General features: G+C 40.2%; 1 protein-coding gene across 1 annotated transcript; it reads left to right on the top strand.

Moving 5' to 3' along the window:
• The first annotated feature begins 1,282 nt into the window (after positions 1–1,282).
• On the top strand, positions 1,283–27,128 carry PON3 (paraoxonase 3). Its single transcript, XM_057731633.1, has 9 exons — positions 1,283–1,396; positions 2,729–2,799; positions 9,729–9,784; positions 14,523–14,688; positions 19,301–19,427; positions 22,868–23,068; positions 24,055–24,136; positions 24,381–24,509; positions 26,957–27,128. Exons 1-9 carry the CDS (start codon positions 1,323–1,325, stop codon positions 27,113–27,115), a joined length of 1,065 nt encoding a protein of 354 aa, XP_057587616.1. The 5' UTR covers positions 1,283–1,322; the 3' UTR covers positions 27,116–27,128.

The raw sequence follows: 27,128 nt of genomic DNA, 5'->3' as shown, positions 1-27,128 counted from the left end.
TGTGTGACCTAGGGTAAGTTACACAGCTACTCTGTGCCTTGGTTTTCTCACCTGTAAAATTGGGATGTTACCTGCCTCTGATAAGTACCGAGAATCAAAAGTTAACATAGGCAAAGTCTAAGCAAAATGCAAGGAGAATCAAAAGTTAACATAAGCAAAGTTCTAAGCAAAATGCAAGGCAAACAGTAGGTGCTGCATAAGTGGCAGGTTTTATTATTCTACCATCATTACATATTCAGACTATATTTATGTATCCCATAGGTCAGAAACCTCCTTTTCTTAATTATCTCCACTTCTGTATTATCTCAAACATATTTAATTCAGTTAAATTCAATACAACTAATACTATGTCTATTGGTAAATAAAAACAGGTCATGCTTGAAGATGCTTCTTTGCTCTGCCCAAACTCCTCAAGTCTTCCCCAGCTTCTGCCCCTCTCCCTACAATCGGGTCGTCATCACGTGCGGGGAGAGTGCATTCTTGGCCTGGCAGGCTATGAAGACCCAGAAGAAAAGAGGATCTAGGAGTCTTTTGAAAGTCTAACCTTGCAGAGAAACTATGTTTCCCTTCCCCCCATCCTGCTCGTCTTCTTGTTACTTATTCTATTTATCTCTTTTCCTTCACTTCTCCAGACTTTTCTTTATTCCAAACTCCGGGGATGGATGCTGATATTAACATGTCCGCGCAGTCAACAAAGTGTAAGGTTCTGTGATCCGAATCTTGGAGAAGGGTGAGCTAAAGCTCTTGGCCTCGCTTATCTTCGTTTACCACTCCTCTCTGTGTCTAGGGATCAGTTCTCCGTCTCATATCACACCTTCCCTTCCACAAACGCACCTTCTCGGGCTCTGAACTCTAGCTCCCTGCGCTCCCCCGCCCCTCCAGTTTCCCCTTCAGGCCACTTGAGTTGCTGGGGTAGGATTTCGCAGCTTTCGGCAGCAAACCCCCTCCTCCACGGTCCCGCCAACCCGTAAGATCTTGCGAAAGCTGCCGAGAGAACACCAGACCTTAACCCGGGGCTACGGGTCCTGTCTCTATAGTTTGAGCCCTAAAGAATAAAGGAATCCAGCGAGTGAAAGTTTTCTTGCACCCCGCGCATAAAGGTAGCCTTGAACCACGCGGGTACAGGTGGTCTTGAACCCGGAGCGGCTGGCGGGACACCGCGACCTTAGCCCAGGGCCCCGCCCGCGCACCAGCCCGGGAGGGAGCGGCGGGCGGGGCTGGCACCACCAGGGGCAGGGGCGGCGGCGGGGGCGGGGGCGGGGCAGGCCCGCGGCAGCTCCTGAGCGCCCCGCGCCCGCTTGTCGCCTCCCGGCTCCGAGACCATGGGGAAGCTGGTGGTACTCACCCTACTGGGCGCCGGCCTGGCCCTAATCGGGGAGAGGTTAGTGGCGCTAAGGTGAGTTGGCATCTTGATGGGGGCGTCCTTGGGTCTTATTCTCTTCTTCCAAGTTAGGTTAAGGGCTGTCTGGTGTCGCTTTCCTAGTGGGGAACAGTGAGCGCTTTGGGCACCCCATTCCTCAGTCCCACCTACCAAACTATCCCTTGAGAACCACGGATGTGGAAAGGGAGCTGACTTCTCGCCTTTCCTAAAATGGTGGGGCAGAAATATCCCGATTTTTTTTTTCTGAAAAGTATCCCCTCCCCTCTGCCCCGCCCCCCGGCCACCAGGTCGCCCCCAGCGTTCAGCTCCAGAGCAAACTAACTCGGTTGGAAGCGCTGAACTTGGGGGAGGGGACCAGGCTACCAGCTGGATGTTTTTGGCTGACTCAGAGTCTGTCCAAGGCAAGCTAAACATTGGGGAGTACTGGGTTACCAGCTCATCCCAGATTAAAAGAGCTAGCTGGACAGCAGGGAAATGAGCTGAAACCTGCAGGGGGAAACTGGCATTTTGTAGGTATCTGACCTGACCTTTTGAAGTGGAAAATCTAGTGGTGCTAGCCAACCCAGAAATATCTCAGGGAAAGTTAATACTGGGCTAGTAAGAAGAAATGTTAGGTGGTGATAAGCATTTCTGAGTGAATCTGTTAGCCTCTACTTGCCTTCAGTTGTCCTTGGGTTGTTTTTGTTTTCGTTTATTTCTCTAAGTAGAGCTGGTCTCCTCAGAGGTTCACGTCTAGAATCTACTGAGGAGCCTGATGCCTTTTGATAATACTTTCTAGTTCAGCTTAAAAAAGTTTATTGTTACATTTGCTCCCAGTGCACCCAAGTGAATCATAAAAAAATAATAATTATAAAGCTGATCTAAGGAGTATTTTTTTTAAAGTGACAGTAGGATAAGTCCAAGTGTAGAGTCTTCCTGAATACAATTTAATAAAAATGTAAAATTATTCCTGGTATTTAGAAGAATGTTTCACTGTGGGAACAAAAATGCTATTCAAAAACTAATTTGGCCAATTGTTTAAATTGTGGGGAACTGGGATCAAAAGGCAAGACTATAGGGCATTAAGGGAACCAAAGTGCAGGTTTATAATAGACAATACTTAAGCACATTAAATAATATTATTTTGTGCATTTAAATTAATATTTATTTACTATTAAATAAATACTATAGGCACATTACCCACATAATGTCCACATTATATAAATAAATAAAAGGAGATGTCTACTTACTGGTGATATCATCCATAAATGATGAGAGAATTAATGAATATGAAGGTGATTAAAGACCATGTTTAGACATTGCTTTTGGATGTTGTGCATTGACCTCCAGTGTTTTTATTTTCTACAGAGAAAGAACTAATGCATATCGAGAAGTGGAGCCAGTAGAACCCCAGAACTGCCATCTTATTGAGGGACTTGGTATGTATGTAACAATTTCTTGGTACCATCCACCTGACTGAGCCTGCCAGCTAATTGGATTTGCTGCTACGCCTTAAACCTTCTTATTGAGACTTCAGCCTCATCAACTTTACCCAAGCTACCTCATCCCATGTCTCCAAGGGGTCTCCTAAATGTCAAAATACGTGGGCTTTTCTCAGTCCTCTTTCTTACTGACATCTCCCCATCATTTGAAAAATGTTATTGACTACTCTTTGGTTGGTCCCTCACTGAACTCTGCTCCTGTCTCTTCTGTGACATTTCACTTCCTTCTCTGTCTTCTTCTGCTGCCTTATTTCTTGTTTTCTTCTCCTCTCTCCTTGATGACATTCCTAGCTTCAAGTGTCACTTTTTTCAAAATTTATCCACAAGTAGTAAGAAGAATATGACTTAGCCCTTACTCTCAAGAACCTCACAACCGACCGAGATTTTTTTTTTAATTAATCGAAAATCCATAGCTGGATCCCTAATCTCCCAAACTGCAGGCCTTCTTTTCCCATCTGAAATCTACTTTACCTTTCTGTCATTTCCTCCCTCATACCCCCACCTATAACCAGCTCTTCTTCTAGACTTCTCCTAAGCATGGTACCTGCATTCTCAAAGAGACTCGGTTCAAAACTTAGGAACCATTTGTTGTCCCCTCACCCCTCACTGTTTCATGTGAGACATGTTGGCTTCTCCTGGGCCCCCACACAGAGCTGATCTCATTTATCTCTCACTGCCTCGACTGCTTATTCTGACTCCAAGCCTTTCCCTCTCCCTAACAATACTGCTAGAAAAACAAAATTCTAGCTAGCTTCTGTTCACTCTTCTGGGAATGTGTGCTTTCATTTTCTCACTTTTGCTCATGAAATTACTTGCAATGATTTCTTCATTTCTGCTTGCTGAAATCAGCTGGAAATTTCTCTCCTACCTCCGAACTCTCATAGCACTCTGAAACTCTGATTCACTTGTGACACCTACCACATGCTTTATTTTAGAGGCAGCAGTGTTCTTTCTTTATCTCATAATCAGATTGTAAACCTCCTAGGGTCAGGGATGTGATTTATTTCAGAATGTGACAGGATGGCAGCATAGTTTATTGTAACATATGTGATATATGTGTATATATATATAATATATATTATATAGCTCTCCAATATGTGTTACTAATATATACATATATATATTTATGATATGCATATATATGAACAAAAATAAGAGGCTTTTGATTTTGGTTTTCTGTCTTTTTTCCCCCTCTTAATTTCTAAAGAATGTAGAGAATAGCCTGGCCCTTGTGCTCACTAGTCTTAGATGAGGTCTGTGCTGCCAGCTAGAAAGCAGAATGAACGGAAGACAAACTACTTCCTCGTTTGCTTTTTAAAAACCTGAGCTCCTTCGAGGGATTCTAATGGAGATGGGAGAAGAATATGTGAGTTTTTTGGATAACAGGGACCTTTGCCCCATCCTGAGGGAGGATCAAGACCTAGGAAGGAATGGCTACGAAGTACCTTTAGGGAGGGTGGATCCTCTGTACCAGTGCCACAGCCTGAGCAAAGGTTATGTGTGCACACATGCAGGACATGGAAGCAGCAAAATTGTCTCCATTAAAGGGACCACATGGGCTTGGCAGTGAGTAATTCAGTGGTGACTAGTGTAGAATAAAGGCCAGAGGGGCTTTCCCAAATATTCAGCTTTGTTTTAAAATTCACCACCTATGATATTTGCACAACCCTGGCAGACAGACTCAGGTTGAATTTCCCTCCAGCGTCAGATTTAATTTGATTCAAAAATTAAGGAAATGTAACATTCGATCACTTGTTTACTGTCTTGTGGAGTAATATTCATATTGACTATACATATATCTCTCAAAAGATAAGAGCCTGTGACATAAGTTATAGGGGTAATTAGACTAGATTATTTCTAAAATCTACCCCAACTCTTAGACTATATGATTCAAATACACTTGAGAAGTTAAAACTAGAGCAGAAGAAGAAAATGCCATATTACTTCTCAAGTCTATTGGCGTATGTACATTTTATATTTGCAGAACTAAAGTGAGAATGATCATGGGTCATTTGTCAATAGGACAATATTGCTATATATCTAAAAACAATAATACTGCCTTATCAAAGCCCTAGTGTCTATGAGCTTTCTGCTGAGTCCTTTAGAAACATTTACATCATCCTCACAACCACTCTGTAAGGTGGGTGCTGCCATCTGTCCTTGTAGATTAGGAAACTGACACCCAGAAGAATTAAGTTGCTTGCGCAGTAGTCCAGAACTAGAGGGTGTCAGGCCTAGATTATGAGCCTGGGCAGTTCTCTTCTATGCCTTTGTACTCTCTGTTGTGTAACACTGCCTTTCTTATCTACTGACAGCACATTTTTATCATGAAGCTTTGGGAAAGTATGACGGCAGCAGAAAACAGAAAATCTGAGATGCAGAAAGGTGAAATATTAATAAATAGAGCTGACCAAGACAAGGCAGGCTGGATATTTAAATAAAGCTTACTAATGAGATAATACTCACAAGACCCAGCTATTCAAGAGTGAAAAGCTTTATGAAGCAATGGAAAATACTAAAGGATTGAAGGCAGGGTGCCATAGGCAGTAACAGAGCTGGGAAAAAAATTCTGATTTGTGTTTTATTCAAGACCTAGACTTTTGTGGTTAATTTTGTTGGTGGAACACATTCTTCCTCTTTTTGCTTGCCTTCCCCAGTATTCTTTCTGGGAAGAAAGTTAAAAGGTGAAATAATTCTAACCTCCAAAAATCATACCTCAAAGATCTTTTTATATTAAATCTGTCTTTTCTCCAAGGCTTTGAGACTCAAGGATTGTCTTAACCATGAAATTATTTGGCTAATCAAAGCTGCGTCTGAAATATGAATAGCTTTATTAGCCCGCCCTTGGCAGTATTATCAAGTAGACAGACAACCACAGTATGTGGTGTCTTCCTCTCTTCCCCTCCATCTCTTTTCCCCTCTTGTAGCTTCCTGTGTCTCCAAGATATGTTTCTACTCCATGGTAGGTTCCATTTGTTTTTTTAGCTGGCTGTCAGAACCTTCTCCAAGATGTGAAATGAGCATACCATTATTTGATAGTAATGTTTTGGCATGACCCTTTCTCAGGATGTCTGTAGAGAATGATCAGAGGCCAGAGAAATGAAGTTATGCCAAGTAATAGGATCAACAGATTAAAAGGCATTCGGTACCAATTTGTAAGACTGGTTTTGGACTTAGCAGTGGGGTTTTAATGTTAGCTGTACACAAGTCGATGAGTATGTGGAGAGGACTTGGGGCGGGGGGGCGGGTGGTGTCCCGGGAACTCTCACTTCCGCAGGTGCCACTGTTGCTGAGATGCATTGGGCCATCATGCAGGTGCAGTGTAAGTGAGGAAGTGGGGTAAGAGGGTCAGGAATGACGAACAATTAGCTACTAATTCTTTTCCACATCTGAGTGCAAAGCACAAGCTTCCCTATGTTCTTTATAGAGCAAGTAAATAAAGACAGGCATAGCACCTCTGGAAAATGCCTATTCCTGTTGCGGGTGAATTACTGAAGTAAGTTAATGCTGCCATAGGAGATATGTGAAGTGGTATCTGGAAGATAAAAAGACCAAACCAGAAAGTATACAACTCAGGACATCTTCTACTCAGAAATTAACACTCAGTTGTCAATAATTTAACCTCAAGACAAGACCAAGTTCAAGAAACTAAAGCAGTTTATCTTTTTTTAGTTAGCCAACTAGCTTTTACTGAAAGCTTTTACAGTGAAAAGGCAGGAATGATATTGGGTGCAAAGATACCATGCTGAATAAAACCTGGTCCTTGTTCCCAGGAAGCTTACTTTCTGGTAGGAAATTAACAAACGCAGAAGGTTGCAGCTCAAATGTGGAAAATGTCACGGTGGAGGTAGTCACAGGTGACCATATTAGTACATAAAATGGATGCCGGAACCAAGAGAGGTTGAAAAGGCTGACGGATTAGCATCCAGCTCATCTCTAAGAGCCTGTGATACTCAGTCAAGTGGAGGTGAGGGTGAGATGGGAAAGGTGTGGGATGCCAAGAAGCAGGGAGCAGCAGGTGCTCAGGCACACAGGTGAGCCAAGCTGGAACATTTCAGGAACTGCCAGCAGAAGTACTGCAGCACACCTGGAATGGAAAGTGAAGAGTGGAAGCCACAAGAATTGAGACTGGAGCCCCAATTCTGCGGAGAATTTGGGATTTATACTACCAGCCCTAGTGACCTTTGGCAGGTTTTAAGAATGGGCACAACAAAGTCAACTTTGCATTTTAAAGAAATGACTGTCAACTGTCAGCAGTGCTCCCAACAGTTGTAGGGGAGTAAAGTTGACCTATTAGGAAGCTATTATAGAAACCCAAGGTGGGGGACTTCCCTGGCAGCGCAGTGGTTAAGAATCACCTGCCAATGCAGGGGACCCTGGTTCGAGCCCTGGTCTGGGAAGATCCCATGTGCATTGGAGCAATGAAGCCAGTGCACCACAATTACTGAGCCTGCACTCTAGAGCCTGCAAGCCACAACTACTGAGCGCAAGTGCCACAACTATTGAAGCCCGTGTGCCTAGAGCCCATGCTTCGCAACAAGAGAATCCACTGCAATGAGAAGCCCACGCACCGGCAACGAAGAGTAACCCTTGCTCACCACAGCTAGAGAAGGCCCATGCACAGCAACTAAGACCCAGTGCAGCCAATAAATAAATAAATAAATAAATTAAAAAAAAAAAGAAATCCAGGGAGTAGTTCTAGCACTTGAAAGACTTATGACTAGTTGGATTTGGGGAGTAAGAAAAAGGAAGGCATCAAAGATAACTCCAGGGTTCCTACTTTGGGTACTTGGGGGATGGACGTGTCATCCACTGGAATCGAAATATAGAAAATGGAGCAGATTCAAGAGGGAAATTTCCAGATCAGTTTGAGACATGATGAATATGAGAAATGAAAAGGCCAGGTAGAAATGTCCAATATACAGGTGAATACAGAGGTCTGGAAATTGAGAGAAAATTGGGGGCTTGATTTAGAGATTGGAGAGTTAAGAGCATGTGAGTGGAAGCTGAAGCCGTGGGCGCGAGAGTGGATGACGCAGGCAGGACACATGCTCCGCCAGGAGAAACAGCCAAGGGCAGGTGGAGCCGGGGAGTATCCACATCCAGGATGGACGTGGGAGGGAGATTAGGGCAACAGAAAACCAAGAAGTGGTGTTTAGAGAAAAAAAAGTGAGAGAAAAAACTTTGTTCGAAAACTAACTCACCCATATTCAACATGATTTTTAAAAATTGCTTTATTCAGTTTTCTGGATTCTCCCAAAGTCTATTTTACTCCATGTAGAAAAAGCACTAAGTCTTTCGGGCCATCAAAATACCATATATAGGTAAATCTTGACTAACTGGGATGCTTAGAAAATGGAAAGCTCTGATTAATTATCAGGTTACTCGTTGAGGATTAGTTTCAACCTTCAGTATAATCAATATGATTAAATCTTTCTCTGTCCTCCAGTTTTCAGTGCCTATTGTTTATTATTCTGTTGATTCAGATTTGCATTTTCTTTGGTTTTGTTCCACTTTCCTTTCCCCTGTCCTCCTCTGTCCTCTCTCAATTGCCTTTTGACACACTAGTAACCGATTACCTCAGGTAACCATTTTCCCATGTATTCCGTTTACTGTAGCTGTGCAACAAACCACCCCAAAACTTAGTAACTTCAAAGGACAATAGTTATTTTGCTTATGAGTTTGCAGTTTAGGCAGGGCTCCATGGAGACAGCTCATCTTTGTTCCATTTGCATCAGCTAGGGCGACTCAAAGGCTGGGAACTGAAGTCATCCGAGACTCCACCAGACCTCTCTCTGACCTGTGTGGTCTCTCCACAGTCTCTCTTCAAAGTAGCCAAACTTCTTACATTTAGGTTCAGCACTCCCAAGGTACATGCCTTGAGAGAAAGAGAGCAGTGGCAGGTTTGGCTATGACTTTACCTTGTATGTCAGGTGGCATCACTTCCTCCTCATTCTATTTGTCAGAGCAGTTAGAAAGGTCCACCCAGGTTCAAGGGGAGAGGATACAGACCTAGCCACTTAATGGAGGAGTATGAACATCACGTTTTAAGAAGAGCACGTGGCTTTGATACATCTTGTTTCCACCATATTTGTAGATTACAGTTTGCCACACGCGGTAACTATTGCCTTCACCCTCATTGCTGCCTGAGGCCACATCATATGTGGGTCTATCTCTTTACTAGAAGCCAGGGTCTCTACTAGACCCCCCTTTTCATCCTGTTCTTGGTCATAACTTTCTTATTATATGCCCCTTTCCATATTAAAATGCTCACAACCAGCTCTCAGTGAGAAAAAGATCTGACTAAAATCTTTCAAATTCATTTATTTCCAATAGTTCATCCTAAGATCTATTGCTTTTATAACAGAAGAAAATTACTCAGTAATTTCCCAATATGATTGGAGAATGATAGATTTTTAGGCCTCAACAACAAGTTGGAGGGGAGAAATACTTGGCAGAGAGGCCTTTAAGAGAGCTTCACAACGATGACTTTCCAAATGTTATCACTTGGTCTGTAGATCAGCCTTCTGTGGGGAGTAAAGCTGAATCTCTTAGGACATACTTTGGGAAATTGTATTTAAAGAATAAACCTAGAATATGAATTTATTTTTTAGTTATTTGCTTTTTTCTCCTGAAAATGGACTTCTAAAAAAAAAAAAAGGAATTTTGTATTTCAGGAGTCTGGTTCAGGTTTTACTGGAGTGTAGCATGCCTGTGAGATTCCTGAAAGTTAATATAGTTGCCCAAGTAAATAGTTGAAAAAATTAAGGTAGTTTCCAAAAGAAGTTCAAAGTGTTGACTATGTGTGAGATTTACTTTTTAAGCCTTCATACATGCATCCTTCTGATTCTCTGCTTCTTTTGCAGAAAATGGCTCTGAAGATATCGATATACTTCCTAGTGGGCTGGCTTTTATCTCCAGTGTGAGTATTTTCCATGCCCCTCAGATGCTCATGTCAATAGCTGTATGGACAGTACATTAATGTTGCCAACTAGAGCTGCCAGATGGACTCCTATACACTCATCCCACCCATGGGTAAACTAGTCAACTAAAAAAGCCAAAATGAGATTCCAGAGGGCTAATTAAGACACCGCGGGGATGCCAGGATTGCCTCACCCATGGTGGGCAGCTCCCTGTAGGCAGTTATACACCCAGTAGGGTCTTAATAAATGTGTATTAAATTCCGTTTGCTTCCTAGACGAGGCTGCAGATGTGCTCTGCTGCTCCTCACCTTCATCGTCATCCTGTGGGCTGGGCCTCAGCTTCTGGAAGTCATCCTTCTCACTGATTAGTATTCCTCTCATCATGCCTGCCTGTGTTTGCAGCTCAGTAAATGTTTGTGGATTGAATGTTAACCATGTTACTCAATTCAAAATCTTGAGCATTTTCCATCTTGGGTACCTTTGCCATTCAAAGAGAAGTTCTCTCAAAGAGGAGTAGGGAAAAAACCTGTATTTTATTCTCAATGTCACCTCCACAAGTTTGGGATGATTGGGAAGCTATACAAAGGACTGAATTTCAATAAGATAAAATGTATATGTTATGAAGATATTGAAAATTATCATGTACTTATTAAATCAGTTGCAATTTGGAATGGGACCTAGGATTTTGAGAAAAGTAGATTGACTACATTTCCAATGTGAATTCTAATTGCTGACATGACATGTTCTAATATCCCATTTTGGCCAATAAAAAACTACCAAATAACATAAATTTTAAAAATCTATATCTTTTTGGCCAAAAAGGGGGCACATAAAATATTCCTTAATGGCCCCAGTTTCTAAATTCTTAAGTATAATCAGGGTCTCATTTGGATTTTAAATTGCTGCTGGTGGTGGTAAATGGGAGGGTGGGTGGGTGGGTGGGAGGGAGGGATTTTATTTCCTTAGTTTTCCTCCAAAACCAAAAATAAAACAGAGCTGTCTAGAAAAGCTTTTTCTTTGTTGACTTAAATTATCTATTGTCAATTTAGATTTTCAATGTTATGCCAAATAGACCTTTAAAAATAATTACTTTATAGCTAAGAGATTTCTTTGCTATTAGAAAATAATATTTGTAGTTCCTACTGTATATTTCTTTTCTATTTTCACTAGAACTAAGTGTACTAAATTCTTGCTATTCAGAAAGTAGAGCTTTTCATCACAAATAATTCCATGAGAAATGTTAGCTCTTTTTGCAAAATAACAAACAACTCATTCTTATAGGATAAAGATAATGTTTGCTTATTTTTAATCTTTCTGTACTGCAATAAATTCAAGTCCTTGTTCTTCTTAGTTACCTCCTACTGCCCTTTCTTGCCATCCTAGAACATGTTTGGAAGCTGCTGTTTTAGGGAGTAATTCTGTGCAATAGATACTATTAGTCTATTTAGAGGTGTCAAGCAGGCTACCTGCTTCCTTACCTTGGGACTTGGCATGCTCTTTGCTTGCAAGATTACTCCCTTCTTCACATGTTAGCAGCTAACTCCTAGTTCCCTATGAGGGCTCATTGTGGTGGCACTTTCATTCCTCAGGAAAATCTGCAACACTCTCTTTCTGGGTGAGATGGCTCTTCTCTGGTCCTGCAGGTTCCCTGTGGTTAGGATCCTAGATGCCATACTATATCTGATGCGCTTGCTTGGTGCTGCCTCCCTGGATTTCAGTCCTTTTGAGACCAGGACTTTGGAGTGTCCGTTGCTACACTTAGCAGCTAACACACTACCTGACATACACAGGTGCATGACTGCTTACTGAATGTATGTACTGGTGAATGAGGGCAGTGGAGGAGTTCAATGCCTGTCCATGTGTACCTATAGTCTGTTGGTGGAAATAAGAGGCCTGCACATCCAGGTGATTTTCATCATTTTCAGTGGTAAATGGTATCAAAAGAATTGCTCACAGTCACTTGCCACAGAGTCTTACCCAACTGCCTTAAACAGAAAACCAGGCAAGTGAGAAGCAATTTCTTAGAAGAGTTTCATTCATCATGACACTTAATGTAGGCCAAGTTTGTTTGCCATGCCCCACCCTTATTCCTCCATCAAACCATTTCCATTTCCAGAGCACCTGGTCCTTCTGCTAGCTGGCAGTGCCTTCACATTCCCCCAAGCTCCGACGGTACTTGCTGTGGTGTTCTGTCTTGAGCTGCCTTTCTGAGCGGTATTCTCTACTGTCAAACCCTTCTTTATGGTGTGGCAGAAAGAGGCTGTACAACTAATGATCTGAGTGATTTAGGCAATTCACTTCTCTGGGCTTAATTTTCCTTAGGTGAAAAGGGAAGTTTTCCCTCAGGTGAAAAAAGGAAGGATTAGATGTCTCTGACTTTTTACCCTCAGTGTTACTGGCCTTAGTGATAAATTGACTGGAGGAAAGTTTCAACTTGGAGACTCAATTTTCTGGCCTGATATTGGGGAGAGCAGTGATTCCCTTAACAGAGAAGGACAGATACAAATGCGCAAGGATTCTAGGAGAGATGATTCTGGTTTTGACCACTGGATTTTAAGCTGTCCTTAGGAAGAAGTTGAGATGCAAGCTAAGGCTCCAAAGAGGGGTTCCAGGGAAATGTGCATATTTGAAAATCACTGGTATAGAAGAAATACCTGTAAGCTTATGAATAAGATCTACAAGGGAAGAGTATAGAATGAGAAGGAAATGGATGAAGACAGAAGGAGGAAAGGGCAGGAAGAGAAGCAGGAATTCTATCTGGAAATTCTCCTTTTGACTTTTTGATGGGAAATAAATGTTCTACCATAGTGTCAAATGCCAGAGATACAGATAAGGAAATGTAGAAGGGTTATCAAATAAGACATTTTGGAGACCATTGATATGATCTTTAAAGAGGCATTTCTACATACTGGAAGAAAACTGATTCCAAGGAACAAAAAGTTGGAGCAATTCAAATCAAGGCAACAGGTCAAGTGATGTTTCTAAGAAATTTGACAGTGAAGGGAAGGTGAGAAAAATGCTTATTTGAAGTAATAAAGTTGGAAGAGATTTGTTTCAAGGAAAGAGAAATGAGCAATTTTTTAGGCAAAAGAAAGGGACATTGGTGAAGAATGAGTGGTGAAATGAGAGAAAGGATGTGATTCTAAAAACAGGCCCTGGAGAACAGGGAACCAAATAAACAGATGGAGTTAAGAACAGAAGGATACTCATTCTTTAAGAAAAGAGGGAGAAAGGACGAGAATTAGTAAAACTGAAGAATTACTGAGACAGAAAGGAGGGAATCAGAGGAAATTCATATTGAAAGGCAAGGATTTTTTGCAGAGGAATAGGAGGTAAAGTCATCCATTGAGAACAGAGGAAGACGGTGTGGGCTCTGGAAGATAATGAAATAAGGAAGCAGTAAGCAAAGAGTGAGGCTTCCTTAGAAGATGGGCTCTTGACTGATGATGGCAGATTCAAGGTCTGGAAGCAGAAGTTTGTGGCTAGGGACATGCCAATCTCTCCAGTAGGTGTGGTGGCTTAAGGAGAAGGAATTATAGAGGGAATAGCCCTTCCACTGTTGGGCTTCTGTGGCCAGTATTGTCTAGGGAAAGCCAGGTTTCCCATAAGATTTAAGCATAGAAGGACTGTTCTAAGAAAATCTTGAAGATATAAGTGGGGTTCTTTGAAACTGAAGATTGACTTCCCCCCCAGGGAAAGGGTGGGGCAGGGTACAGTGGAAGGGCCAAAAATAGTATAATTATAAGTGAGTGCGTGTGTGTGCACGTGCGTGTGTGTATAAGAAAGGGAGGGGAGAGGGAGAACAAGGGAGAAGGTAGAGTAGGAAGAAGAAGGAGGGAGAGAGAGAGAGAAGGAAAGAATTTAAACTGATTATAAGTGGAAATGAGGCTATAAGAAAAGATACAACGTTGTTGATGTTGATATATATCAGAGTGATGGGGGAAGGATACAGGGAGGAAATGGGCTGAGTTTTGTAATTGGTATAGAATAAACCAATCCCAAGTTTTGAGACAATGACCTGGGATGCAGCAAAGGCCCAGTACATTCAGGATGCCTATTATTGGTTGATAAAACACCTGGTCCTTCCAGGAGAAAGAGTCACTGTCCAAGTTACTGGAATGAACTTTTTATAATAATTGGAGGAAAGGATTCACATCCAAATCCTCAGACATATCTATAGGAACAAAATAGTTCAGAAATAGTAAACTGTATGAAACTGGTTCCCCTATGTTAGTTCTTGGCTGATTCTACTCTTTGTCATTACATAATATAATAGATGTAGGGTGGGAGCAGTGCAATAAAACCATACACCCCTTCTCTCTGCTTTGAGGAACATTCATTATGTATAGAATATCAGGACTAGAAAGAACCTTTGCAATTAAATGTTTTAATTTCCTCATTTTATATATGAGAAACCTGTGGCACAGGCAGGCCAAGCAACTCAAACAAAGTAATACAGCTTAGTCTCTTGCATTATGCATTTTTGGCTTAACCCCTTTTCTATATGTTAAAAATGTAACATAGGTTCTTCCCATATTCCCATTCCCAATGGCTTAGATGACATTGGTAATCCCTCAGTTCAGATAATGGCAATATCCAACAGTGTGAAAAATCCCAAAAATCTATAAGAAATTTAGAACTTTGATCATTTTTGTTAGGCCTTGAGATTTTAGCTTCCACATGAAAACGTTGCTTTGATATGTATATATGTGCATACTTATTCTCTATTTTTTGAAGGGATTAAAATATCCAGGCATGCCAAACTTTGCAACAGATGAGCCAGGACAAATCTTCTTGATGGATTTAAATGAGCAAAACCCAAGCGTCCAGGCACTAAACATCAGTGATGGTTTCGACAAAGCATCATTTAATCCACATGGGATCAGTACTTTCATCGACAAAGGTAAAGCCTGAATGCTTAAGAATAAGGGGGAAATGAGGGAAGTACAAACCACTCATCCTCAACTACTCAACATGTATGTGAAAGGAGGAAAGGTGCTCTTTTACCATAAAGATGTATGTTTATAAGATGATAAATGTGTATCAAAACACTTTTTAAAATCGTGTTAAAAAGGGAAAGACTAGACTGTGGTCACACCCTCTTTCTCCTACCCCCTTTTCTCCTCATCTGACCATCAAAACCAGTTTGAATATTGTTCTCAGAAATCTAACATATAAACTGAAGGCCCTTTGAAAATAATCTTGTGACATTATAAAACAACATAAAAGAAAACAATAGATGAATTAGACATCATCAAAATTAAAAACTTCAAAAGACATCATCAAGGAAGTGAAAAAACAACCTAAAGAATAAGAGAAAAGATTTGCAAATCAGATATCTGATGAGGCTTATATCCAGAATATATAAATAATTTTTACATCTCAACAACAAAAAGACAAATACCCAATTAAAAAACGGACAAAGGATCTCAGTAGACCTTTCCAAAGAGATATACAAACGTCCAATAAACACATGAAAAGATACTCAATATCCTTAGTCATTAGGGAAATGCAAATCAAAACCATAATGAGATACCACTTCACACCCACAGGGTGGCTATAATAAAAAAAGACAGACAATAACAAACGTTGGCAAGGATGTAGGGAAATTGGCATCCTCACACTTTGCTTGTGGGATTGGGTGCAGTCACTTTTGAAAGCAGTTTGGCAATTCCCCAAACTGTTAAACATAGAATTACCATATGATACAGAAACTCTACCCCTTGGCACATACCCAAGAGAACTGAAAACATAGGTCCATACAAAAACTTACATACATATATTCATAGCAGCATTACTGCTAATATTCAAAAGGTGAAAATAATCAAAATTCCTGTGAAATGATGAATGCATAACCAAAAGGTGGTATGTTTAATACAATGGAATATTATTTGGCAATAAAAAGAAATGAAGTACTGATGAATGCTACAGCATGGATGAACCTTGTAAACATTATCCTAAGTGAAAGAATTCAATCGCTAAATGCCACAAATGATTCCATTTATATTAAATGTCCAGAATAGGCAAATTTATAGAGACAAAAAGTGGATTAGTGGTTGGCAGGGACTCGGGGGAGTAGGGAATGTGGAGTGACAGCCAATGAGTGGATATGGGGTTTCTTTTTGGGGTGATGAAAATATTCTGGAACTAGATAGTTACGGTTGCACAACTCTGTGAATAGACTAAAAACCACTAAACTATACATTATAAAAGTGTGAGTTTAATGGCAAGTGAATTATATCTGAAAATAGCTGTTGTAGAAAAGAAAGCATAGTTATGAATACATTGTATATGCTTTAAAACAATAATTTCCAACATTATTTTTTACTTTATAATTCCAGACTAACTTAATTTCTAAATATTTGTGGGTCCACAGACCATGTAGAAAATAAGAATGAAACCTCATTAGTAGTAACTATTAATATAGGAAAGGAAGGCCAAATGGAAGTGTTGCAACTCAAAAATTTTAAATAAATGGTGTTTTAATTCTTCCAAATACATGCTGGAGTTACAATGCATTGTTAAATATAAATTTGCTAGAGTGATTTTAATGAATAAAGAATGACTAATTATCTCAATCCACTTATCCAACCCATCTATGTTTCATTCCTTCCATCTGCACCAGCAGAGACTTAAACAAATGGGTACCTTTTAAAATGCTTGAATACTGTTTCACTAAGTAGGTCGAATATTCCCCTGAAATCTAATATATGATGTTTATTTGCTTAGCATGCCCTTCTTTAAAATATAATTGTACCTAACAATTTTATATTGCTTTACAGTTTATAAAGCACTTTCATATGTAATTTATTCCTCAAAATAAAACCCTGGGCCCAACCATGACTCTTCCCCCTCCCTGCCCCATTCAGTCAACTAGTTACAACGTTCTGTCCAATTTACCCCTCACATATCTCTCCAAGCTGCTCACCTCTCCTCATCCTCATGCACCATCCCAGTCTAAGTTCCCAACATGCCTTTCCTAGATTCTGCAGTGGCCCCTGATTGCACCTTCCCTCTTATACCACCTCAAACCATTATTATAAGCAAGCGTTATTTTTTATGCAAATTTGACCATGTCACTTCCTTCTGAAAATTCACCATGTTGTTCCCACCACTCTGAAGATAAACCCCAAATCTCCAGAATGGCCTGGCTTCCTAGGTGCCACCCCTATACATTCTGGCATCTGGGTGCTCTCTCCAACCTCACTAGACACCACTGTCTCCCTGATTCTCTGGACCAGCCACACTAGATTTCCTTTAGTCTTACAGAATGCTGCATGCCTCAGAGCCTTTGCATCTGTAATCCCCTCTGCCTGGAATGTCTTACCACTTCTGGCTTATTCTTCCCTATCATTCAGGCTTCAGCTTAAATGTCACCTTCTCAGGGAAGCCTTCCCACCATCTTGTTTCAGGCTGTGAACCTTGTTACATTTCTTCTCAATGTACTTCTTTTAGCACTCATCAGATGGTAATTAATGCTTTTTATTAATGTTAAAAGATAACAACCTTCTTTCCTTCTCCCACTATTGCTCTATAGTGAGCTCCTTCTCATCTCTAGATCCAAGCTTAACTGTCACTTTTCAAGTGGGTGCTGCTATATGAAGAAGGCATATCTCCCTATTCCTGTATTCTTTTATTTACTAATTAGTTCCTCTGTTTTCTTCTCTAGAATGTAGCCACCGTAAAAGCATATGTGACTTGTTCACGGCCGGATTCCCAGAGTCTAGAACAGTGTCTGAGGCATATTAGGTGGTCTGTGGACCTGTGTTGCATAAATGAATGAGTCTGGCAGGGCAGATATTGATAGTTTTATAGATGGGGAAATGGAGTTTTTAGAGACATGCAGTAAAGTGGCTTCACTTCTGTCATTAATGGCAATTTCAGAACAAGAACCCAGGTGATCTTACTTCTAATCCTATGTCCTTGATTTGGGTGAAATTTGGGCTCCTGGCTCTATGTAAATAATTTGAGAGTCATCACTTTTTTGCCTGACATCCAACTAGACATGATGCTTCATTGAAGAAGGTGTAATGAGTGATCAGATTAACCTGGAGCTATTTTATTCCATGGGATAGCGTTAGAGGTGGGTTTTGTTAGGTTTGTTTTATTTTTTGTTTAGTTTTGTTTTGTTTTTTTAGGGTGGAGGGAGGAAGGGGAGGTGAGGATTGGTTTTGGTTTGTTTTTGATTTTTTTTTTTTTAAGATGGGACCAGTTTACAGATTAATCCTCAGGCATATAATTAGGCTTTCAGAAGTTGAGTATGTTTTGATTGACATCTTATTTTATTTGTTAGTGACCTCCCTTAATTATGTATTTAATTCATAAGGCCAAAACATTACACATAAATTGGCATGAATGAGAAGATAGAGAACAAAAGTCTTCTCACCAAGCATCTTTTATATGAAGAGTGGCCTTAAGAAGGGGGTAAAGCCAGGGCAGCACATGTATTTTTCATGCTGTATCCAGCAAGAGTGTCTTATTGAAGGGCCACGTGGGGGCTAAATGCTACTGAGGTTCTGCTTGCCAAGTCCCTGGAACAGAGTTGCCATGCCCTGGAACAGAACAAAAGAAAGATTGATCTATGAGGGAGCACTTTTCCTTAATTCAGGTAAAGATGCCTGTGTGTTTCTGGGGCCCTGAGTATAAGCCCTACATCTCAGGGTTCTGGCTTGCTCCACTGCATGATTGGAAACCCCATCAAGAAAGGAATTGGGGAGATGAACGCAGATCAAGTCCTGAGTGGGAACATGGGCCCAGGCTCTTTCAAACTCCAGAGCGCATCTGACTTAGCACTCCTGGTAAGTCAGAACACAGTACTCTGAGAAGCTAGAGTACTGCCCCCAATCCTGCTCACAGCAGTTCACATTCCTGTATGAGAACAGATAGGCAAACATTCCTGAGGTTGGTTATGCCTAGAATTGGCTAATCTAGTTTCTCTTACATTCATACTCAGATTCCACGTCCACTGGGTTCACGAATAACTAAATATCGTTACTGCAACCTTAGGTAGGTGACTTGTGTCAAGAGTTCATTCTCTATCTGGGAAATGTTTAAGGTATTTACACAGGCCTGACACTTCTTGAACATGTGTTGCAATGTTGGCAGTTCTCACAGAAAAGAATTCTCAGCAAAGCTTTGCTTGCTTGCACCCACTTCTCTTGTTGAAGGGCCACCCTGGGAAACCACATCCATGTTTATACACCATCATGGTTCTGCATCTTCCTGGTAGAGAGGGTGTGCAGGTGAGACTGAAGGGAGCATTGCAGAAACATCTGGGCTTGGCTCTGCCACTGGGTGATGGTGAAATTGCTGACAAGTCATTAACCTTCTGAGTGTCAATTTCTTCAATAAAATGGGGATTCTGGCATTTGTCTGACATTTATCAGATGAGTTGTGGGGATCAAATGCAAGATGTGTAAGAAAAATCCTTGAACATGACCAAGTGCTACACTGGGTCTAATAAGAGTTGCAATAGAAGCAAACTTCTTGGAAATTATGCCTTTTTTCCACTTTAGACCAAACTGTGTATCTTTATGTTGTGAATCATCCCCACATGGAGAGCACTGTGGAGATATTTAAATTTGAGGAACAACAACGTTCTTTGGTACACCTGAAAACTATAAAACATGAACTTCTCAAAAGGTATGGAATTAAAGTATTTTGCACTTCTATTTATTTTGTGTCTCTGCTGTGTGCTTTGTTTTCTTTAGTTCAGCAGGCTTTCTTAAACTTTTGTTTTGAAGCTTTTTTGTCTGAAGCTTTCTAAAGGTTCCCATGGTGACACTACCCCGCACCTCACTAGAGACTGCTGCGTTCGGTATTGAATATCTTTACATTCTCCAACTTTCTGAAGGGATTTTAATCCTATAAAGGTGCTCTAATTCCATCCTCCATAACACAGCATTGCAGTACCTGCTATTGGGCTCTTTAAACACCCACACCCTTTAGTTGTCCTGGTAGGTTGTATTCTGGAAGCTACACCCACTGGGTGTTATCACCAGCCTCCAGAAGGACCATTCCTTGTTCAATCAAAGTTTGAAAGTAGAATTTGAAAAAAGGCCTGCAGGCATATATGAAAATTCACATGTAATGACTGTGTGCCAGTCACTGTGCCAAAATACCTAATCCCGTTTCATTCTCACAACTGCCTTTACTAACAGGCATGAGTAAACAGAGACTTAGAGCAGTTTGAGGTCAAGTTACTTGCCCAAATTACGTAATTTGTAAGTGGTAGAACTGGGGTGTAAACCTTGACCCATCTGAATTCAAAGCTGGGCTCTTAATCACTGTGGTGAACATCTGAGAAAAATTGTAAGTTTTTTACTGGCTAGGATGCCTGTTTCAAGCCTGTAATGAACAATGAAGAATCTTTTATAAAATGGACTCAACATTGAGGGGCTTCTTCTAAAACGGTAGAGGTTAATCTTTCCATGAGCTAGAAGCGTAGGCAAAGAGAAGGAAGGAAGTTCATCTTCTCTCCTTTGCTCTCTTTCTCAACAACACATTTGAATTTCTCCCCACAGAATCTGGGGATTTGGGGGCAACAAAAGTAGAGGTAGAAGAAGTAAGAGAACTTGAGGTTGTTGACTTTTCCCATGATGCATTGTGCTGGGTTCTGAGGCGCAGTGGAGACCAGGACTGCCACAGGGTGACTGAGAAACTGTGGACAAGTCAGTGAACCTGTGCATCAGTTTGCCTCAGCAAAATGGGGACTCTCTCGTTGGCCTGACTTACCTACCTGGTGATCGTGAGGATCAAATGCAACCATGTCACCTCATGGGAAAGAGCTCCTCCGAAAGCGTAGCCTCAAGACACAACTCATTTGTTAGGTAGTACCAGCCCAGGATGCAGGAGTCAGAGACCAGCCTGAGGCAGGGAAAGGCGAGCGTTCTGGGTTGAATTGTGTCCCCTCAAAAAAATAAGTTAATATTTTAATCCCCAATACCCTAGAACATGATCTTATGTGGAAATAGGATCCTTATAGAAGTAATTAGTTAAGATGAGGCTTTATCAGAGCTGAGTGCACCCTTAATCCAATATGATTGATCTCCTTATAAGAAGACAGACAGACACACAGGGAGAATGCATGTGAAGATGGAAAGTGAGATTGGAGTGATACATCTACAAGCCAAGGAATGCCTGAGGCTACCAGAAGCTGGAAGAGGCAAGGAAGGATCCACCAGTAGAACCTTCAGAGGGACCATGGCTCTGTCAACAATTTGATTTCAGACTTCCGGCCTCCACAACTGTGAGATAATAAATGTGTGTTGTCCTAAGCCACCCAGTTTGTGGTACTTTGTTACAGCAGTACTAGGAAACTCATACGGGAGAGAGTCTGTAGTAAATGCATTGTTAAGCCAGCTACTGCTAAGTGCAACTGACTGCTTGAAATCATGGGATTGCCCTCAGATAAGCAACATAAGCCTCTTTTCAAGACAATCTGGCCAAGATAAGAAAAGAAGAGAAGTTTATCCACCCATCCCATCTCTCGATAGTCAAAGATTTGCCTCAAGGGTGTTAATTCCTGCACATACCTCTTTACCCATGGGCAAGGCAAGTCTGGTGATATCCTATGCTTTGAATTTGACACGGAAGCTTGGAAGTGGGAGTAAGAGGCCCATAACAGACATGAGGTAAGGCGCTATAAGGGTGCACTGTGGAAAGTCTGTCACGTCCTATGCAGAGCTGGTTGAAGCAGCGCCAGCTGGAACAGGGCAGGTGCAGCTTTGCAGATCTAAAGAGGACCTTATGAGGTACCCTGATAAACACATTATCCAAGCATTTCAAGGGGTAGAACAAGATGCTGTGGAACAAATTGTGAGGGATTTTAACTTAATCTACAGTGTCAGGCAATACTTTTTGGAAGAAGGACTGCATAACCTGAGACTAGCCCAATAACCTTCGGAAAGTCATTGTACATCAAAACTTCAGAGTATCTCCTGATTCATCCAAATTTTTCTTTCCTAAATTTAATCTAAACTTGTATGGGTATAACTGAATCACTTTACTGTACATCCGTAACTAACATATCATTGTTAATCAACTATACTCCAATATAAAATAAAAATTAAAAAAATCATAAATGCCACTAGAAAGGGTGGCACATTAAGCTTATTGACAATATTTTATCTTTTACAAAGTTGCTGAGTAAAGGAGCTTCATACACACATACACACACACAAAATTTCAATCTTTATTTTTTTTATTTTTTACAATTTTTCAAGTCATCATCTCTTTTTTTCTTTTCCAAACTGGAAATGATTTTGTTTTAATTGTTGTAAGAGTGAGACTTGGCTCATTTAAAAATTTAAATGGTATTGAAGAGCATAAGTAAGAAAGAATAACACTCATAATCCCATCTATGCAGAGAAAATATAAAGGTCAGGATGAACTGCGTCCTGCTACAAAAGAAAAGCCCTAACATCTTTAATGGCTCAAATCCACAAAGTTTTGTTTTGTTTTCATACTCATGCTACATATCCAGTCTAGGTGATTCAGGGAGTCAGTTTTATAGTGTCCTCATGTAGAACCCTAAGAGGGGACCACACTCTCACTTATCAGAAAAGTTGCTGGTTACTGTGGTGGAGTGTGGGAAGCATGGTGGATCTTGTACTGCCTCTTAAAGTCTCCCATTTCGGAAGCTACATGCATAACTTCATGTCATTGGCCAAAGCAAGTCACATGGCTGTGCCTAACCCCAAGGGCATGGAGAAGCCTAATTCAAGAAAGAAGAGAACCAGGACTATTGGTGAACTACACTATGACCATCACAGATGACTATTATTAACATTTGCAAGTCAACAGATTTAGATTTGAGGTTTATTTGTATACTTGTCTTTTTTTGCTGGCTTCTGTGGAAGGGAGGAGTGAGAAAATAACAAATGGCCAAAAGAAAACCCATCAGGGCAATGAAAAGTCATGTACTTTCTGTGGAATTCTTTGATCCATACTAGTTCATGTATACTTTTTCAAACTGATGAATTTATTGGTCTTTGAGATTTAGTAATTTTAAATGGTCCGTGGGTTTATTTTTTTTTCTTTCTCTTTCTTTTCTTTTCTTTCTTTTTTATTTTTCATTTTAGTGTGAATGACATTGTGGTTCTTGGAGCAGAAGAGTTCTATGCCACCAGAGACCACTATTTTACCAACTTCTTCTTGGCACTATTAGAGATGGTCATGGATCTTCACTGGACTTACGTTCTTTTCTACAGTCCAAGAGAGGTTAAAGTGGTGGCCAAAGGATTTAGTTCTGCCAATGGGATCACAAGCTCACCAGACAAGAAGTAAGCTCTTTTATAAATGTTTAACCCTTTGCCCTGGACATTTTCATGGACTCCTTCCCTGAAGAAGTGGTTACTTCCTAAGGCCTAAGTAGTCAATACATGTGTGGAGGGATCCAGTGTGGCCAGGGTTCACAACAAATGTGTGATCTTAAGCCAACCATTGCCCTCTTGCACTTTAGGCTCCCCCAACAAAGTGAGGGGTTTGGATTCAAGGATATGAAGTCCTTGTTCCAAATTCTTATGTGACTAAAAAAGGAGAATAAATGTATGATATCTCCGCCCCTTATGAAGCTAGAAGGTCTTTAACCACTTATACAAAGTTCAGTTACCCAAAAGTTCTTATTAGAGAGGGAGACCCAACTTTGATTGGGCATTGCAATTGTATAAGTTTCAGACTTATTGTTATACTACAGCAGACTTTTCTATGAGAAAACATTATTTTATGCAGCATAAAATTTTATGAGAAACACTCTTTTAAAGTGTTTTAAAATGGAAGGTTATTTTAAAAGAGTACCATGAATAATAAATGTAAAGTTGAGATAAAAAACAGAGATGGTCCCTGTGGAAAACAATGCTAAGTATTTTTCCTCTTTTAAAAAATGATTGTGATTGAGTTTCATGATCATCTACTACTTCTTTTCAAGCACGAGTTTCTGGAAGTATAGGCTCTATTGGCCTTATAAGAGGTCCACTTACCTCCATTCAATTTAAAGAAAAAAGTGTGACTTCTAACTGATGAGACTGAGCCTATATGTCATCTAGAAATATGAATTCAATTTCTTTATGGTCATATCTCACATTCAAAGCTTGTTTAAAGCACTTCAAGAGTATTAAAAATACCACACCATTATCTTCTACTGTAGTTTAGAAAGACATTGCAGTGGCATGTTGAGCTATTGTGAATTTGTATACCTCTTCACCAGAATAAAACTTAGTATCATCTCTCATTATGACTTGCTTAAATGTAAATGTTATTTACTTCAAAGGTATATCTATGTAGCTGATGTATTAGACAAGAACATTCATGTAATGAGAAAACATGACAACTGGGATTTAACTCGACTCAAGGTAAAACTACCCTGGCTTCCCACACAATGTGTTCTGTTACATTAGCTCCCAAGCTTGACCTGGGAATGTGCTCCCTGAATGAAGAAAATGAGACTATTTTAGAAGAATGTTGATGAGATTATGCTTGCATTTCTAAAATTCAGTAGCAAAAATACCAATTTCAGGAGCCAGAAGAAGCTGGTGGGAGGGAGGAGGTAGGGAAGAAAGTCAAAACATTGTCTTCACTACTTCCTCTTTTTGGAAGGTAATCCAGTTGGGCACCTTAGTGGATAACTTAACTGTTGATCCTGATATGGGAGATATTTTGGCAGGATGCCATCCTAATGCCATCAAGCTGCTGATGTATAACACTGAGGATCCTCCAGGGTCAGAAGTAAGTTCTTATACTTCTCTGAGCTCATGGGAAAAGCTGTAAGAATGAACAATTTGTTGAGGTGACTTGGGAGAATTTAGCAGATCACATGTGATGTTCCAGAACTCAACAAATTCTGCATATGGAAGGAGGAAAGATTTGGGGCAGGATGGGGAGATACAGCCCATTAACCCCTTCAAGTCACCTGGTGACAGTTTAACATCAGTGCTAAACAATATATCCCATCCTTGCAAAGGCTGTACTTGCTACTGGGAATCATGGGAAAATATGAGCTTGATTACTCATATTGACTCAGGTTGCCATATCGTATTTCCAATCAGGATGTAGGCTCTGAGCAGGCAAAGGGAGAGTCATATATAGAAAGATCTTTCATATTGCCCAACAGGAAGCTCAAATGAAAGGGTTTAAATGACTGTAGTCTCAAAACAAAATTAGATTTTGCCAGCAGGTTCTATTATATATGATAGTGTTGAAGAATGTCTCATTTTAAAGACGTTATTTTAAATCTCTTCTAAAATAATATCATACGCCATTGAATTTTATATGGCATTAAAAACAATAGCATAAAGCATTGCAATTTCTATAGCAGTAAGCTTAAGAATAAAAAAGTCTCTAGTGAATTTAAATACAGATATAAATTCTTGGCACACATATTATGAGAGATTTATTCACAAAAATTTATTGAGCACTTGTAATGTTCTAGACTTTGTTCTAATGCTTAGAATATATCAGAAAAGGAAACATACAAAGATCCCTGCTCTTGGGAGAGAGACAGACAATGAACAATAAGCATAAGAAATAAGTTAATTTAGTAAGTTTGAAGGTGGTAAATTCTATGGGAAGAAAAAGCATAACAGTGAAAGGGATCAGGATTGCTATAAATAGAGGGATGGCAGGTCTTAATAAATACAGAGACCAGCCTAGGCCTCATTTAGAAGGTAAGGTTTGAATAAAGATATAATGTTTGAATCTAGGTTTGAGGAGTTGGGAAACTGAGACTCAGATCCCACCCTGGTAATTGGCCCAGTGGGTAAAGTAGAACATATAGTTTTTCTGCTTCCAATATTGCTATTCTTTAGTTAAAAAAAAAAAAAAAAAAAAGATGTTTGTTTTATTAACATATTAGTCACAACTTTTTTTTTCTTGGCCCCGCTGCATGGTTTGCAGGATCTTAGTTCCCCGGCCAGGAACTGAACCTGTGCCCTCAGAAGTGAAAGTGCAGAGTCCTAACCCCTGGACCGCCAGGGAATTCCCTAGTCACAACTTCTTGACAAAAAATAACAACAACAACAAAAACCACAAAATCCCCAAAACATCAAAAAATATAGCAAGAAACAAAAGTCCAGCCTGAGACTAGAGCCTGAAGAATTGTTACCCTATGCTAGCAAGCTACCCTGGCCTCAGATAGGTGCCCCCAAAAGGGATACATACTTTTCCGCAAATGCCCAACCACAATGTTTGCTTTAAAAGAATGAAAATATGATCCAGAGAATGATATGAAAATTGTTTAAACTCTTTTTCATGTCTCCATTTTCAAGTTTAGTCATTTGTTTATTTTAGAGAAGACTTCTTTCTTTACAATCACTGACACCCTTTATTTTTGGTTGAGGCTAATGTTTTCTACATGAATTCCAGCTTCAGTATTTCCAGGTAACAAACCTGAGATAAAGTTGTAGGATCTTCCTTCAGATTAAAAAAGAACAACAACAAAAAACAAAAACCCAAACAACAACAAAAAAACTTCAACTAAATTCTATTTTAGTAAGAGATGTCGATATAGACTCATGACTCATGAAATCCTAATTGTTTTTCTTTAATCCACATCATGTCCTGTTTGAGTGAACTTCATCCAGGCTATTTGGAAACCTCAGCACTTATATATTTACTGATAAGCAAACTAAACTGTGTTAATCCTGTGGATCAATAATAGGACTAGGCAGTGATGCGTCAGATTGAATTCCAAAGTATGCCTTCTTTATGCTTCCTTGAGGGAGGACTCCAGCTGTGAAAACTACCAGCCACTGGTTCCAGGCTTGGTTGGCTGGCTAACTGGTTGTCCTTTCCTTATTTTGCCCCATGTTTCCCTCCTCATGCTGTATGCCTGGTCAAAGTCAAGACCCTTTCCACAGAGGGAGCAACACCATTCACTCAAGATTAGATAAAAGCATTCACAGTTCTTACTTCTCTCTATAGAGATGTCTGAACTATCAAAATTGTGTAAACTATTTGTTGAGGAATTTGGCTAATGTGAGATCACTAGTCCACTTGACTGACTAGGTATCATTAGGACATTGACACTTTCATCAGAAGAAGAAAAAAAAGAGGAAAGATGTATGGATTTTAGCCTATTGATTTCTGAGAAACATTAGTCCTGCAGTATTTGGGAAGGAAAACATCTCTGACGGCTGTTTGTTCATAGTCTACTAATGAATGATCTTTCTTGACAGATTCTTCGCATCCGGAATGCTTTGTCTGAGAAGCCCAGGATAAGCACCGAGTATGCCAACAATGGCTCAGTGCTTCAGGGCAGCTCTGTGGCTTCTGTGTACCAGGGGAAGCTTCTCATAGGCACCGTATTTCACAAAGCTCTGTACTGTGTGCTCTAGACTCTAGATATTC

The sequence above is a fragment of the Hippopotamus amphibius genome, chromosome 4, assembly GCF_030028045.1.
Source record: "Hippopotamus amphibius kiboko isolate mHipAmp2 chromosome 4, mHipAmp2.hap2, whole genome shotgun sequence".
Classification (NCBI taxonomy): domain Eukaryota; kingdom Metazoa; phylum Chordata; class Mammalia; order Artiodactyla; family Hippopotamidae; genus Hippopotamus; species Hippopotamus amphibius.
This window is presented reverse-complemented; position numbering and strand designations above follow the sequence as displayed.